A 17,945-nucleotide genomic window follows, 5' to 3' on the forward strand; every position below is an offset into this window, starting at 1 on the left:
CTGTACTCTGCCCCCGCCCGCTCTATGACGTATTGTGTCAGTGGGCAGTTGATGTCCTACGGACAAGGCGTCGTGTCTGTGAGAGGGAGTCGTTGGTGTAAGAGGGACGGGCTATAGGGTGGCTCCGGGGACAGATGGCACGGAAGGCATCACTGGGAGCGTGGCAGCTCTCAGGAGTGGGTCGGGCCTGGGTAGTGGGTCTAAGGGCAGGGTAACGGGGGGGGGGGAGGTGGGGGGTCGACGAGTATTGGGTGCGAGCAGACTGTTGGTCTAATGGCGACATGTAGCAGCATTGGGGACTCTTGTGGGGGGGGGGGGGGTGGGTGGAGGGGGCGTGGAGGGGTATTAGCAGCTCTAGGGTGGTGGAGCCACGGGATGGCTGGGTCTGAAGTTGAGGCCATGTGACGTGGTTTGCTGATGTGGTACGGGCGATGACTTCGGAAGAGGGTGGGGGTGTGATGGTGCAGGGCAGGTATTTTCCAGGTCTACCTGGGCTGCATTCCTCAAAGCAAGGCAAGGGTTAACCGAGTGTGGGGGGTGGTTTGCACACTATACTAGGATTCCTGAGGACTGCAGTTTAATATTAACCTACACCACACTTCCCACCGGACAGAATAAACACAATGTCTCTCTTCAGCCACCTGTAAGTATCTGGAGGTTTCTCGAAGGGGTTTTGAAATTGGTCGTGTCTTCTGTCTCTGAGGGGGATTCCCATGGCGTTCGGGGCGTCCTCCCCTCGGACACCGGTGGGACCGGAGGGCGTTCATGGCAGAGACGGTCCGTGAGAAACCCGTGGCCGAGAGGCCAGTCCTCCCCCCTCGGAGTCCGCCTGTCTCGTTCAACGCAGTCACTGTAAAGTGCCTTCAGACTGGTAAACCTGTTTTTGTTGTGCGCTCATCTTTGCGCCGTTTCTACACTGATTCGACCTATAAAACGTTCCATTATTTAAGTTTTTGTGGAAGAAAATGTGTCTGCGCTTCTGCTGTGTTCACTCGCTCTCTCGGCCGCTGTCTATTTAGGCGTCTCTGAGTCCTTGGGGTGTCTCAGAGACACTCATCAGTGGGTATTGGAAACAGTGGTGGGTGCTTCAGGCACAGCAGTCCTCTGGATGTCACATTCACAGAAACTGTCCGCAGGGTGCCTTACTCTCAGGCCCTGTCCTCCTTCTGTCTCAGATACAGTCTCTGTGGGACTCCAGCGGGTACTTCAGGGAGTCTGACATAGTGGCCCCCAGTACCCCACTTTCAGACATAGTCCTTCAGATGTCGCAGACACAGTCCCTGCCTGTCTCGTGTCGAATTATCGGGGTACATCTCTCAGACACAATCACTATGGGGGGCTCAGAAACACTCCCGAGTGTCTCAGGCACTTATAAGGTGCATCGGAAACAGTCATCATGGGTGTCTCATAGACATCGTATGTGTGTCTTTAGTCCCAGAGGCAGGCCGCATGGTGTCTCGGACACCGTCTCTCTGGGTGTGTCAGTCTCAGCCCTCTGCGTGTCTCAGTCACAGTCATTATGGTGTCTCAGGCAAGGCTGCCCTCTCAATGTCTTACTCACAGAAGGAGTTCACCGGGTGTCTGACAGAATCTTTTTGGGTCCGTCAGTCTGAACCTCCGTATGCTTTAGGCACAGTTAAGAGGGTGTCTCGGGCACAGACTGCCTCTCTGTGACTCACTCTGATGCACTTATTTGTGATTTGTATAGCGCAGACTTCATCAATTCAACATCAGGGCGCTTTACACGAAACAATATCAGTTAAACGGCCAGACCTGAATGCTTCCTGGGAGCTGTCAGCCATGACTAGAATAGCATAGAATGCAATAGAATATGACAGAATCGAATAGAATCTCAGACGATTAAAAAACCCTATGGCTTTGGACAGAATCTGATGAAACCTTCCTCCAGCAGCATCTTTTATTGCAGGGGCGGCCGACGTCTGCCACGTTTTCTATGCAGTCCATGTTGGTCAAACTCCAAATAAGGCCCGTAGTTCTGTAGGATGTACAGAGCTACAATGGAGAACCAGACATGTCCAAGCAGAGGCAGGTAAGTGGTAAAGGTACCCAGGTATCTCTGACCTGCTGCCACCGGTCTGTTGGTAGGGCATAGCTGGAATGTTCCATAGGTGGATTTACCCACCTCCCTTGAAATCTAGCAGCCATGTCTGACAAGGCGCACCAGTCTTCCTCACCTCCTTAGGTCACCTGTTGCAAGGGTTTAAGCGGCAAGGCCTCAGCTCAGCCAGCTGTGGCTGGGATGGAATGGGGGACAAAGTAATGGGGTAGTGCACTATCAAACACATCAAGGGGCGTCCATCTTGAATTTGATATTAAAAACAAACACCCCTCTAACGTGGATAACAAAGGTAACCCAGTAAAAATAAAATAAACATGAGGTATGATCCAAAACAGTTTAAAGGTCAAAGGGAGACTATAAAAACTATCAGAAACCCTGGAGACCCTACAAGCTCCACGGTAATGATAAAGTGCCTTCCATGAAGTGCAGCATTCACTTCTCAGAGGGCCACCAGGGCTTTTCCATGTAGTGATCCAATTGGGCCTCAGACAAAATGAGTGCTGGAAGGAGAGAGCCCGTTATGCAGATTCTGGGCATGCGATTAGTAGAGCGTTATTAAACTTACTTGTTGTTTCTTTACAGACATTGTTCAAGCAATACTTTAATGTCTCCCGAATAGCAGACACGTTTCAGAATGATGCTCACTCCAAGGCATATTGACACTTCACCTAGGAAGGTGCACTTTGGTTTCCTGGTTGGTAATATACAAAAGGAACAGCATTTTAGCACCCTCAGTTTCCGAATGTCTGACTACTCTTTTCTGATGATTGTCAAAAAGCATGCCATGTGCATAAGAACATTTGCAGCACTAAAACTGAATGAAATCTACTAGAAAATGTCACACTGACTGTCTGTGTATCATAGATAGCCTTCACCACTTCAACCGCATTACAGTGAGGACATTGGACACCTCCAGTACCAAAATCTTCCCTGAGGCTAGCAGCATTCTCAAATAAAAATGAAATTAGTAACATCCTTTGAAGGTGCTGCCAGATCCTCAATACTTTTCAGGATTTGCTAGGATCACTCCATGACAATAATGCACCCAAGTGATGAAATCTTGTACAAACATTATTGACAATTTGAACCAAAACTATTACACACCAACAATCTCGCTGGAACAATTTTCTTAACCCACCTAACCGTTTTTAAACATAGCTTTGGGTTGCGTTTCAATAGATTGTTTTAAACTAATGGATATTTACCTAGGGTGTTCAAGGCCATGTGTGGGGTGGGCGGACATCCCCACCCTTTACTCCCCATAAATACTGACTCGTCTGTACTATTTACTTAATGCTGAGCCCAAAAGTCCATGTATGTAAATTAGTGGGCTTACTCCACTTTGTGAAAACTTTATCTAGTTCCATGCTTTTGTGTAAATTTAATGACTATAAATTATTTCTTTGTAAAAACATATCTTGATACTAGTTTCACTTGAGCTATGGTCTGGTTCACCTGCACCTGTTACTAAAATTGCACGATGTTGGGAGAAAGTCCTTTCTCTCCTAGTCAAGTCCAGCTGTAGTGTGTCTGTGATGTAAAGTCTTAACTGACCTTGAGTGTCCCTCTAGACTTGAAAACCCTTACATTGGTACTAAGACTACAATTTGGAAGTTCTTGAGTGGCAGGAGGAGGCCATGCGTCTCTCATGATAGACAGACACACTGATTTCCTTTGGTGCCCTTCTGACCAGGCATCAGTCAGACGATACAGTCTCCACTCGTAGCATACAGCCTGCACTCTCAGTTTAGAGGCCCAAGTAGCTTGGAAAAGGTGAAGGGAAATTGTGTGCCGACTGCATTACGATGTCTCCATGGCACAGGGACCATTAGCCTCTTGCTCGTTCAAGTTTCATGGTTCACGTGATCTCTGTAATGGAGAACTTCCTCCTGGAATCATGAATGACACAGAGGCATCATTTCTCTTTTTTGGGCAAGGAAGTGCTTTCACGGACCCTCCAGGATAATACATTCTCTATGTGCCCTACAGAATTTCTACCATGACTAGACCTCAAGCAGCCTGTGGCAGCTGGTTCATAATGAGCATGTTGAGTGGAGTCAAGGCCCATATCAGCCACTAACTAAAGGAATGGACTGAAATCAGGCCATCACTTTACTTGCACCTTTGCTTTTGCATGCATACTATAGATAGAGCAAAAGCTGATCCATCACCTCCCTCCCCGTTAATTTTAGGTGGCACAGGAGAGAATCACATGTTTATGCAAGGGACCCTCACAATTGTGACCTTTTTAGTGTACAACAACTTTGTCAATTTGGTTTTGATTGGAGTCGGAATAATAGATCTGATCCCTTTAGTCAGCAGCGTAGCTTCAGGGGTGTGTTTGGGGGGTTACACCCCCTAATATATCTTTTATTAATAGATAGTTGGGTCAGGAGCTTTTAGTCGGATATGCTAAGGTGTCTGTCAGATTTCACTTAGGGTCTTTGAATGCTCAGACAAAAACACACACACACACACATGCTGTCATCTCTGGTTTGAGGGTCTTAAAACATGGTTATTTTACAAAATAGTGTTTAAGTACCCCTCACAATCCGCACTCCTTTCTATTTCCACTAGCCCTAAAGCCCCCTCATGTGCAGCTTCCCATATAATGAGCAGCATGATCATCGAAAAATCTGAAGCTCACACCCCCAGACTTGCTGACCAAGCTACTCCCCTGCCTTAGTGGTTTAGACTGGCATGGGGATAGCAAATGCGACCCCTTCAGTGTCAAACAACTTTCTCCAAAATAGTTATGATTGGAGTGAGAATAGTAAATGTGACCTCTTTGGTATCCAACACCCTTCCCCAATATCGTTTAGATTAGAGTGGGAATAGTAAACCATACCCCTTTAGTGTCCAACACCTACCCCAAAATAGTTTAGATTGAAATGGGAATAGTAAATCTGACCCCTTTAGTGTCCAACACCTTCCCCCAAATGATTTCATGTTTGTAGTTGTGTGTGGAGTATGTTTAAAAAAAAAATAATAGTAAGGAATACATTTCAATGTTTTGACATTTTTTATTCATCGTACAATATTTTTATATGCTTTATTTGGTGTAGTATCAAACATAACGTATTTTTACAATGTATACTTACTTCTTTTTTTTACAAATAGTACATAATTATTTTTTCATACATGTATTTTGTAAACATTGTAAATTGTATTTTTCCATTTTTAGAATACTTTTACAGTATACATTAATTAGTACTATTTAATATATGTATATATATTGTTATAATGCTATTTAATTTACACTCTACACATAAATGTGTATTTGTCCAATACATTGTTTAACATCTTTTGGACATTTTTGCAACTTTTACATACATATTTCAAACATTTAAATATTTTTGACATTTCTATTGTTTTCGATAGGAAAATAGTATATTTGTCATTTAATTTATCGTCACTTTTTTATTGCTACCTGTATTTGTACTCTTTTACTACCATTTTGAGGTGGAATTTATTTGTGTTGGTTGTGATTCCTTGTTGCTGCTCGATGGACAAGGTAAGACAGTTTTAAAGTATTTAATTAAGGTTTTTTGGATAGGTGGGGTGTGGGTAGGTATAGTTTTTGTGGGTTATGGTGTTAGTTTGATTTTGAACGTTTGTTTAGCGGTAGTTTGTGTTCCACTGTTATGTAGTGTTATAATACTTTATTAGTAGTACTTTGTTATTAGAGATATTGTCATATTTTTCATGAGGTTTGTAAAGCTGTAACGTTATGTATGCATTGTTCTTATAAGTATGTTTTGTGAGGGTTTATATGTTATGTTTTTTTACAGGTTTGGAAGTTGGAGTGCAACGTGTGCAACTATATTAATGCATTTTCATAAAGGAACATAGGACCTGATTATGATGGCGGTCGGACGAGCGTCTGACTGCAATCCTGTCATGAACGGGACCACCCGACTAGCTTTCGGCTGTCCTGTAATTGTAATTGTAAAATATTTGTAGAGCGCATGGTTACCAAAGGCATCCCAACGTTAGCGGCCAAAGTTAATGAAATAGTAACACTTTATGGAAGCAAAAAAGTTTTTAAGCGTTTCCGGAAGCCCAGATGGCTATTTTCACTCCGAATGTCTAGGGGGAGGGTGTTCCATAACCTAGCTGCATTGTATGAAAAAAGGCGACCCCCTGCACGTACTTTCCTAATTCTAGGAACTGCTGCCAACCACTTGTTGCCTGAACGCAGGGTTCTGGCAGGATGATAAAAAGAAGCGAGGGAACAGATGATAGGTGGGGCGGAACCTGACAATATTTTGTGTGAAATGCAGAGAGCCTTAAACTGCACTCTCTGCTGAATAGGTAGCCAATAAAGGGTGGCCAGAGCTGCCCGTGCTGACTGTCGATTGGGAATGTTCAGGAGTTGGCGTGACACACAATTCTGTACTATTTGCAATGTCTTGACCGTGGAACAAGGTGCTCCTAGGTAAAGAACATTGGAATAGTCGATCCTGGATTGGATGAGGGACTGGACCACCACTTTCCTTGCAGTGAAAGGGAGGAGCGGAATAATTTTCCGAGTCATCCCACAGTAATCCATAACAGCTGCCAGCAACCTTCCTTGCTTGTTCCCCAAAATCAAGATTATGATCCAACCACACCCCCAAGCTTTTAATGTAGTCTTTGGGGAGTGGGGGGAGGCCAAAACAATTCGGCCAGGATGATATTAAGTTAGGTACGGAAGTATTACCCCAAACCATCAACTCTGTTTCAGATCCGTTCAGCTTCAGGAAAGAACCTTCCATCCAAGCTGAAATCTCTCCCAAACACAAGACCAAGTCCGAAGCGGATTTGTTCAGCTGATTGAAAGAGACAATCAGCTGCGTATCATCGGCATAAGTAACAATTTGAATGCCGACACCTGCCAAGGGGAACATTAAAGAGCGTAGGGGACAGGGAAGATCCCTGAGGAACCCCACATCGAAGCGGCTGAGGTTCGGAAATGCAGTCTTCATGAAACACTTGAAATGACCGGTCCTCCAAAAATGAAGGAATCCATTTAAGGACCAAATTAGTCACTCCTGCCTCTCTGAGCCTCTGGATAAGCAACTGATGATTGACTGTATCGAAGGCTGCGCTGAGATCTAAAAGGATAATAGTAGCGCAGCCTCCCATGTCTAAGATTTTTCTGGTAGCCTCGACTACAGTCAAAAGAGCAATTTCTGTGCCCTGCAATGGTCTAAAACCAGTCTGGGACGGGTGAAGACAATTATTACTTTCCAGGAACCTGGACAGAACACTATTCGCATGTTTTTCAGCAATTTTGCTGCTCCCTGGTAACAGCGAGATAGGACGATAATTTCCCAATACCTCAGGGTCCAGGTTTGTTTTTTTCAGCAACGGTCCAAGAGGGGAAAATCAGCTAAACTACAGTTATCAATGCATCCTTTGTTGTTAATTGAGGGATTGGGATTAGGATGCAACCGCCTTCCAGGCGGTCGCAATCTGTTTATTTTATATTGGGGCATGTGCTGTGGGCTGCAGCACACACAGCAGTCCAAAATAAACACATTGCACATATCCCTGCACTATGTGGCAAGCACCATGTGGTGCCTGCCACATGGTGCAGGGATATGCATGGAGGGCCATGGGAGAAGGGGGGCCGGCTACAGGCCCCCCAAGTCACTTTCCGACAGCCTTTTCATGGTGGGTTAACCGCCATGAAACGTCCGCGGGAAGGGACATTGTAATCCCTACCACGGTGCCTGAGCAGGCACTGCCACTGTTGTAGAGTTTGCAGTCCCTCCGACGCACAGATGAGTGGCGGTCGCTCTCTCCTGCCCGCCCCCCATCCACCTGCCATCATAATGTGGCAGGCAGTCATGCAGGGTACGATGGCGGTCGGACCGCCACCTACAGCCTGACGGTGGCTGTCTCACCACCATCGTAATGATGCCCTAAATTTGGTTATAATTTAAACCAACATTATTTTTTAATTTCCTTTAATTTTTCAGATTTCCTTCCATTTTGTTTACTTAAAATTTTCGGATTTTTTATGATTCACAATGATTGTGCATTACTTCAGTGGATTTATCTGTGGATTTAATTTTTGCATTTTTTTCAGTTCTTTGGTTTTATTTTTCACTTTTGCCTGGACTGGATTTTTTGGAAGTGGAGGTATTTCAGGAACATCATCTACACAAATGTAAGTAGAATTGTCTTATTTATGTTTGCGGGGGAAGTGTTATATTTTATTCTCGATATGCATTTTTCTTTTACAGTAATTAAAAGGTTTTCTTTTACATATGTGTTTTTTAACTTGTTTTTTAAGCTGCATTGTATATGTTTCTATGTAATATTTTTAGTTTTTTGAGTATATTAAATTAAATATTGAAATTAATAAATATTTATTTTTCATTCTTATTCTTCGTATTATGTAGTTTTTAAAGATATATTTAGTATAGGCTGATTTATAAAAATATGCTTCAATATTTATTTTAAATTGTTTATGATATGCTGCTCTTGTTTTTTGTTGTATCTTAGTTGAGGGTATATTGGTAGTCTCCGCCTTTGTTATTATCAAGGAGTCGGACTTTGAAGTGCAGCATTCCATACATTTCCTTGGTTTGTTTAGTTAGTTTAGGTTTGATTTGGTGTACTGACTGTTCTATCCTTAGTTGTTGGTAGCTTTGTTCTTTTTGAAGAGCCTCTATGAATTTATAAAGTGTTAGTTGGGTTCTTCCTAGTGTGACTTGGAAGGCATTGTGCCATCGTTTTAATTCGTTGTTGTTTTTGGTATTTTGAGACATGGTACCATCATAGACATTTCACCATGGTATTTGGAATTTAGGTTTGCATCTGTGTCCAGAATAGTGCAGTCTGCCAACACAAGTGTCTTGAAAGTACTCCATTATTGGACTTAGTTTTTGTTAGTTTCTTTGGCAAAATGGGGACTCAATTACCACAAATTAAAAGCAAACTAACTGTTTGTTGTATATTGTGCTTTTAGTGCACATTTTTGAAGATATTTCAAAAGCTTTGTTTGAATTGGTAATAGCAGCCTTTTATGATTGTGTGCGGGTATAATTTTAGTATTGTTTGTATCATTGCCTGTTCAAAGCCTATTATAATTTTGTGTGCAGAATAGTTTTCAGGTCGAGCCTAGGCAGTGTGCATGCGCTGTCTCGAAGACCTGCTGTAATATGCTGTAATATGTAGGTAGCTAAATACCGGTCGGTAACGGCCAAAAATCGGTAAATATCCCGTTATCGACCGGTATTTAGGCATTTGAGATGTAGGAGGCATGATTTAAGGATTCGGTAATTTACCGAATCGGTAAGGGATCGGTAAAATACTGAATCGGTAAAATACAGATTCGGTAAATTACCGAATCCTTAAATCATATGTAGGGAGCACTCAAGTGAGTGAATTTCAGTAGTAAGTATTCGGTATTTACCACCAACTACAGGTTAATGATAAATAACGAATACCTTTCAAAAAGCTATATTTGGCTGATTTAAAAGTGCCATGTGGCAGACATACATGCCCTTAGGGCATGTATGTGCGCCACATGTGCACACATGCACGAATCAGGGGTGCAACAGGGTGTCAATGTGACACCCTGCCACCCATGAATATGCTTCCCCTATTACCGATTCGGTATTTACCGAATCGGTAATAGTAAATGGCTTCCCATTCATTCCTATGGGCCTCCAGGCCCATAGGAATGAATGGGAAGGGATGCATTATTACCGATTCGGTAAATACCTATTCATAAATACTGATATTTACCGAATCGGTAATAATTACCGATTGTTTACCTACATACTATTTACCGATTCATAAATACCGAATCGGTAAAATTCGGTATTTATGAATCGGTAAATATAATTTATTTACATATGGCCCTATATGTAGTGTAATCCCACCTGCTGTTTCCCATTGGTTCACTTCTGCTTCGCTCTTCTTTGCTGGCTCCTCATTAGTAGGGCTGGGTATAATTTGCGTAGTCGCGCTACGCAAAGCTCCGCTAAACAGTAAAAAATCTCCGCGAGCACGCAGAAATTCCGCGAACACGCGGAATTGCTTGTTGGCGATTCTTTTTTGCTGTTCGCGAACGCTGTTTGCATGTTCGGGGGAAAATATCTAGAGAACACGCATTTTGAGAACACGAACAAGCAAAAAATTCCGCAAAGCCACGGAACGCAGAATGTTGGACAATTCCGCGTTCTCCGCGGAACACGAAATTACCCAAATTCCGCAAATTCCGTGTGCGGAACGGAATTTATCACCCAGGCCTACTCATTAGTTGGTGCTCCTGATACATCACTTCTGTTTTTCCTTTGGCAACACAGCTCAACTACAGTTCCCTTACGCTTATACTGTTGATATGTGGCTTGGGGGGACTACTTGTTTTTTTTCAGTTACCATACCCGCCACTTCAGGAGGTGTGCTGCGTCATTTCTTTAATGAACACAACGTCCGGTGCACTGTTTTTTAATAAGCACAGCTCTCCTCCTGAGCCTCCCTTTATTATCCCATCTCGTCTCTCAACCCACAGCAGGAGGCACGCAGCCTGTTTTCTTTAATAAACAGGACTCACTCCGTGCTTTAAAAAACATAAATAATCACTGCTCTTAACAGCGCTGCTGCAGGGCCTCCTTTCCCTATTCTAGTTCGTCTCTCAACCCACAACAGTAGGAGTGCGGTGTATTTTATTGAATAAATATGGCACCCAATTTTCTTTTAGTTTTTTAAAGCACATCTCTTCTGCCAGCCCTCCCTTTCCTTTCCTTTCCTATCCCATCCCATCTCATCTCTCAGCCCACAGCAGTAGTCGCGCAGTGTGTTTTATTTAATAAACACGGCACCCGCAGCACTTATTTTTCATGAGCACACCTTTTAACAGCTCTCCCGCCGGGCCTCTCTTCCCTTCCTCATCTTCCTATAACTTGTTCTCCCCTTAAAGCCCGCTGTGGACTAACTAACTGTGTGACGGGGGTCAAGAAGACCCCTGAAGGAACATCTGGTGGCAAGTATAAGTTATGTTTATTTATACGCCACATTTACTTATTGGACTAATATATGTGAGGTGTAATATCTATTCCATGCAGTTCCCTCATGGCCCTCACACCTCCCTTTTTAGGTCTCGCTGGCGTTGCAGCGCGAAGTGCTGCCGCCAACGAGAACTAATGTTGCCGTGATGCCTCTCAAGGGAGACAGACCGGGGCACGCGCAGCGATCGGGGTCTGTGGACGCGCTTCTGAGAAGCGCTTGCGCAGTCGCGCACACACAGACACGCGCGCGCACACACCCCGCCGCTGTCGACCCCCCTCACCGCAACCTCGGATCGGCTGTTTTATCAAATTGTCCTTTTGTCACTTTTAAGATTTCTTCCATCAGCTGTTTCCCCGTCAAACGACTGCGTTAACAGGGCACGCGTAACAAAATTATTGGCGGACTAATGGCACTCTCTCAGGCAAAGCTGTGCCTACGGCGCATGCGCACGACTTTGTTACATGCACCTCGGTTCCTGTGATCTATTACAGTAATGCCGCTTGGATCTCGGTACTCACGGAGAATCTCCCTGTTTGGCCCGCTGATCTTCCACTCGCGATCACTGCCGCCACGATCGGGGCACGCTACCCTAGATAGGGCACACCACTGCTGCCTGCTTCGCTGTCAATACTCTCACGAAGAACCAACTACTCCATCCCGCTTGCCGTTTGTACACACCCCGCCCACACTGCACATTCATTGGTCGGATGATAACCAGTGGACGCATTTTCGGCTGTTCTATTGGACATGGCCTTTGACAAGCAAATCTTTACTGCCAATCAAAGCGATAACCTCATTGCACACGGAAAAACAAGCAAACTACATCCTTATTGGTAGTGCAGCAAAAAAAATCGCATGCGCATTCCCCAAATAGTGTCCTTTTGGCTCACTACCGCAGTGGTTAGTCACAAGCAGCCACGAGCTGTGAGATGTCATTAGTGAGGGCTAATGACGTACACGGAAGCAGATGGATCCTCTCGTAGCAGCAGTCGCGTTAAGAACAGAAAGCACACCGGCTAGGAAAGGTGACATTCCAAATGCGGAAATTGGTAAATAATAGAACACGAGGGTGCAATTTTGAGGTCTCCCCCGATCTGCTCCTTTCAAACCTCCAAGGTAAACGTGCCATGTAGCCAGTATGGTTTTACCTTTAGACTCCTCACGGTAGCTCCCATTTTCGTGTATTCTAGTTGCATTTATGTAGCGCTTACTACCCTTTATGCGACGTTAAAGCATTTGCTTTTCTTAATTTCCTTATATTTCCTGCTGTCGTTACTATCTTGTTCTACTTCTTGTGTGTCTGGCTGGCTGTGTGAATCAAAGTGCAGTGTGTTGGCTTTATGTGTCTGTTCGTATTCGTCTCAGTGCGTTCCGCAGTGCCAAGTGCAGTGCTGGCCGTAGGGCTGGGCCGGCGGCGATGGCGTCGTCTCACTGAAGTGCTTGAGAAGTGTCACTAAGACATACAGGGTACCCTTGTGTCTAATGACAAACAACAGCTGATGCGATCTCTCAGATGGTGTATGAGTTATCGTTTCTGCCAGTAGCTGAGTCGGCCCCAGAACCAAAATGGAAAATGGTCTTCGCCCTGGGGGCAGGACGGAGACGGTAGTCAACAGGTCGTTTACATTTGTGAACATTGGCAATGTTAACGTTTTTATTTTGAAGAGATTGCTTAATTTGATGTGTGTAATTAGGTTATCTTTATTAAACAGCACATATCGACACACGAGGCTCCTGTGACCGTATAACATGGCTCTGTCAAATGAGAGAATGAAAACCTATATTTGAGGGAATATGTGGCATTGTATTTGACACCACACTCTGACCGTGAACAATAGGCCCCTAGTGTCTGTTTCTGGCCCTTTCTTATTCGTAAGCCCTATGTGCATCTGGGAATAACACACATATGCACGCCAAACAGCTATACAGCCTTGGTTGTACATACATTTACATTAACATGACCCGTAACACATTTTTGCTTGAATTTAGAGAAGAGGCAAGGGTTGCGCGTGCACGTGACAAAAAGGGAGGGCTGGAGCGCCAGGCGGGAGAGAGAACAGAAGGGCACTGAGAAAGAACTTATAAAGAGAGCGGGGAATGACAGTGGGGGTGCAGACGGAGAAACACACAGTGAAAGGGAAGGAAGGAAAGAGAACAACTGAGAGAAAGAGACACAATGAGAAACAGCCACAGAGAGAAGAGAAAGCACAGAGAAACCGAATCTGCTGCGGCGTGGGGTGGGGGGGCTTTTAGTCTGTGCGGGCTCCTGACCGACCCCTGCTTTCACTTAGAAAATAACTTTATTTGACAATTCGGAAACTTGTCCGGTTAGCTGGACCCGTCGACTCCGTGCTCCCCACCCCCCGCTTCCCCACACTCCCCCTCACTGAGAATTAAAGGGCCCTCCACCCTGAGTGCTGCTGGGCACAAGAACCCCATCACCTTCAGAGTTGGTACCACCCCTTCTCCCCCAACCCCGGGCCCCCATCTGTGTCCCCCTGAGAGTTCAGAGACCAACCTAAGCGTTTGAGCCCCCGCCCTGAACATATGAACTCCATCCTGGCATTCACAACACCAGCCCCCCACCTCAGCGTTCAGACCCCCACCCTGAGCATTGCGACCTTCACCCCCACTGTGGGAAATGAAGTAAAAACAGATATTTAAATAGTTATCTGGCTTAGTACTCACACAGACCCATGCATCCACACAGTCTTTTTTTCAAGTTTGAGTTTATTGAGAAACAGGGAACAGCATTTAGTAATGCCTCAAGCAAGAAGAACACAAGTCAACAAAGAATAAACAAGCAATAAAAATGCCATAGGTCTCGCCTTTCATTAAGTTAAAGCCATTTGCCTTGCTATACAATACCATTAGCGAATCAAATGGCTTTAACTTAATCAAAGGCGAGACCTGTTGCATTTTCAATGCTTGTTATTACTGTTATAAATCACCCCGTTTGTCCTCACCCCACGCTTCTCCTAAGTACTTACCCTTGGTTCTTGCAGTGACAAAGATCAGCGCATGGAAGGTAGGTTTTTGTTTGTGCTCACTAGATTTATGTGATGCACACACCTCAGATGGAGTGAATTGCATTGGTTACAAGTGAATACCCGAGCTGTCTCTGGCCACTACCTGTGTCATTTCTGGAGTCCAGACATAGACCAGTCCTGTAAGGAGTGTAATTACCACAGGTTATGAGTCTGCCATAGATCCCACCGAGCTAGTGATAGATGCTACTCTATTGGAATCAACATAACCAGCATTGTATCAAAGCGTTGTTGCATGGGGGTACATCGGCTTTTACCTAGGTGGGCTGCACGTGACCTTGAATAATTTAAAAAGTCTACATTGTAAATAACAATGCCTTTTATTTATTTGTTTTGAAAACCTGCAAGCGTTGTGTAAACACGCACTTTGTACTGATAGTCGTTGCTTACGAGAAGCAAGGCTGGCAGTAACTGCACCTTTTTAAGCCAGCCTTGCTTCTCGTAAGCAACAACTTCAAGTACAAAGTCGTGTTTACGCACCGCTTGCAGGTTTTAAAACACATAAATAAAAGGCACTCTCATTTACAATACCAATAGCTCAAATCCTCGCAACTGTGAGACCTACTGCATTGCAAATGCTTGTTATTTTGATGTGATTAAAAAGTTCAAAGAATGATTATTCTTTTTTATTGATTTTTCAAGTTTTATATAGCGCAAACTAGGCTGAGAACATCAGAGTGCTTTACAAGGGTTTCATATACAACAATAACAGGAGATGTAAGGCAGTAGGATACATATTGGAGATATAATACAAGTAGGAGGCATACAGTATTACACAATATAAAACAAGGGTGAAATATACAGTGGAAATACAAAAGAGCATTGTCAGTGCAGTTCAGAGGTAGTTACAGGAGACTGAGGCATGGGCAGGGTCGGCTCCTCCATGTGGGCAGAGGAGCGCCGCCCCACGCCTTTCTTGCAGTGCGAAAAGCAGAAACATAAAATGGTATAAATACCATTTTATGTTTCTGCTTCTTGCACTGTGAGAAAGCAGAAGAAGGGTTTGGTTGGGGGTTGTGGGAGCCGGCCTCGTGGCGTGGTCCTGTTTCCCCGCGCTAAGCCGCACGAGGTCCCATGCACCTCGGGGCTCCTCCATTTTGGATTATACGTCACTCCACGTGACCACCTGCGTGACCCCGCTTCACCCGGCCCCTGTCCCAGCGAGGCCCGACATCAAGGCGCCAACCCCTGGCCCGGGGGATACTACGGGAACCCTTCCCACTCCCGGCGGAGGGCAGTATCGATGGGACCCCCAACCGTCCTTCCACACCTAGGTGCGATCGCCCCACAGCTCTCTGGGGCCTGGCGCCTCTCCTGCTGGGCGTCTGGCCGCTCCCTACTCGGCCTCTTCGCCCCCTCCGGGTGCAAGGGTCCGGACATCAAAGGGCTCCAGTCCTATATCTGGGGCGACCCGACAACAGGACGGTAGTTGTATCCTGGAGTCAAGAGCCCTGCTGATCGGATCGCGGCTGACCCTACGGAAGAAGACTCACCTTGAACCCACCCTCTGAGCCCTGCTGACGACGTCGCGGCTCCACCGTGCTTAAAGACCTTCACGAACCTCTGGAGCCCTGCTGACGCTGTCGCGGCCCGACCTTGTTGAACATTACCATCAGAGCCCAGCTGACCTCTTCGCGGCTCGACCGAAGCTGACCTACCACCGGAGCCCTGTTGACTGTGTCGCGGCTCAGCCTAAGCGGAACTACCACCCGAGCCCTGCAGACTCCGTCGCGGCTCCCCACGTCCGAGCCGCTCTGAGACCCGCACTCAAGGTCTGGCGCAGAGTCCTCCCGTACCTGGCTGGTACTAAGACTGTCCCGCTACCCTATCCCTCTAACAGACATTGAGACTCTTATAGGATCCCTCAATCCCACTGTAAATATTGAACGTACTACTGCTGATAAAGAACCAAGTCACGCAACTGATATTGATTCCTGTGTGGTGGTGTTACTGGGCCTAGTACGATCCTAGGAGAAAGACCTCCCCGAGGGGGCTTCTCAGCGGCGCTCGGCTACAACTTTGCGGTAGGAAGGTGCCCCGGAATAGTCCCTCCGACTACCCGGTGGTCCTCCCTCCAACATTTGGTGGCCAGCGACGGGATCCGAGCCAGACGCAATCATACAGGCAAGTAACGCACCCACTACCTGACCAGACGGAAAAAGAAAAAGGGAACCATGGACGGCCAAGAAGCAACCGTGGCCGCAACCTTCCAGTTGGAAAAACTGGAAGAATACACCCACAAAGAACTCAAACAATTCTGCAAGGACAAAGGGATCCCAACCACAGGATTGGGCGCCAAGGAGGAAATGCAGAAAGCCCTGAAAGCCTGGGCAGAACCCGAGACCACTCCACCCCGAGCCGAAGGGACCTCGGCCCGGGACGGAAACCTGCCGACCCCAACCCCGACAGATGGGGAGCGAACCGTCCCAGAAACCAGCCTTTCCCACGAAGAAATACGAGAACGGGAAAGGGTCCGGACACACGAAATGGACCTCGCCCGACTCCGGCTGGACGGTGAGCTCCTACTGGCGGAGAAGAAGATAGCCTTGGAGCAACTACGGCTGCAAGAGGAAATCGAGGAAAAGAAACGGCATCGGGAACTAGAGGAGAGACGGCTAACCCTCGAGCACGAGAGGAGCCTTAAGGAACTTGAACTAAAAGCTAAAACAGGGGAGACCAGCAACCCCGGAGGCCGGGACGCTCTGCCCCTGACCGAGCCAAAGGTTCACATCCCCAAGGATGTCGTCAAGGAGTACTATAAAAATGACGACATCCAGCAATGGTTCCGAGCGTACGAAGTAGCAATGACCTCCCATCGGGTACCCCGGAAGGATTGGGGTGCCGGCCTATGGGGGAGGTTCCTCAGCGAGGGCCGGGATACCCTGCTGCAACTCCCCGACGCGGTGATGACCTCATACGACCACATGAAAGAAGCCCTACTCACACGCTACGGACTATCAGCCGAAATGTACCGGCAACGCTTCCGGGACTGCAAGAAGCTCCCCGGTACCACATTGGTCGAATACATGGACTTCTTCAGCCGAGCGTTGGAAGGATGGATCAAAGGAAGCAAGGTCACCTCATATAATGAACTGTTCGACCTCATTGTCTGGGAGCACCTCGCCAACAACTGCTTTGTTGAACTAAGGCAACACCCCCTGGACAGTAAACTGACCAAGCCCCGGAAGCTCGCCGCCGAAGCGGACCGATGGGTCAACACCCGGGTCCCCCAGAACCCCGTGGGGGACTACACACGGAGTACCACGGGACCTCCCCGCCAGCGAGGCGGCGGAGGGGGGTCCCACCGCAGTCGAGAATTCCCGGCCGGGCCGCCCAGAAGCCCGCCACGGGGTCAAGCCACCAACCACACTTCCCCGACCCAGGGCCGAAGGGGGACCCCTATCGCCCGGCCTGGACCACGACCGACAGTGACCTGCTTCGGCTGTCAGCAGACCGGCCACTATGCGAGTGACCCGGCCTGCCCCGTGAACCGACGGAACGGGACCACTGGGCCCCCTCCCCGATAAATAGCCGCCGCAGCCCTGGGGGAGGGAGAAGACAAGGAGGAAAACCACGACGACGGGTCCCCCGAGTGGGAACCAGCTGCCATGTCGCTTGTATGCCTGGGCTCCCGAGAAATGGTGCCCCGAGCCGCCATCCCAAGCAACACCCAGAAGTACCAACAGTGGGTCACCATCAATGGGCGACGGGCCGAGGCCCTCCGGGACACTGGGGCCAGTGTGACCGCTGTCCGCTGCCACCTGGTGACCCCCGAACAAATCCTGCCGCATGTCCTATGCCCTGTCCGG

At 46.9% G+C, this 17,945-nt stretch overlaps 2 protein-coding genes across 3 annotated transcripts in view; one reads left to right on the forward strand and one right to left on the reverse strand.

Annotated features, from left to right (window-relative positions):
• Positions 1-11,731, reverse strand: part of SEBOX (SEBOX homeobox) — a 293,980-nt gene extending 282,249 nt beyond the window's left edge. Inside the window, exon 1 of the mRNA XM_085649106.1 lies at positions 11,608-11,731. The gene's annotated coding sequence lies outside the window, so the exon portion shown is untranslated. The remainder of the gene's footprint in view (positions 1-11,607) is intronic.
• The window catches only part of KIF12 (kinesin family member 12), a 417,773-nt gene continuing 400,429 nt past the window's right edge, over positions 602-17,945 (forward strand). Inside the window, exon 1 of one of the 2 annotated variants that reach the window (XM_085649101.1) lies at positions 602-643. In XM_085649101.1, coding sequence (XP_085505227.1) covers positions 624-643 — 20 coding nt within the window. In that variant the 5' untranslated portion in view covers positions 602-623. Of the gene's footprint in view, positions 872-17,945 lie in introns of both variants that reach the window. The other variant, XM_085649102.1, reaches the window with a different exon arrangement.

Source organism: Triturus cristatus, chromosome 3_2 (genome assembly GCF_964204655.1).
Source record: "Triturus cristatus chromosome 3_2, aTriCri1.1, whole genome shotgun sequence".
Classification (NCBI taxonomy): domain Eukaryota; kingdom Metazoa; phylum Chordata; class Amphibia; order Caudata; family Salamandridae; genus Triturus; species Triturus cristatus.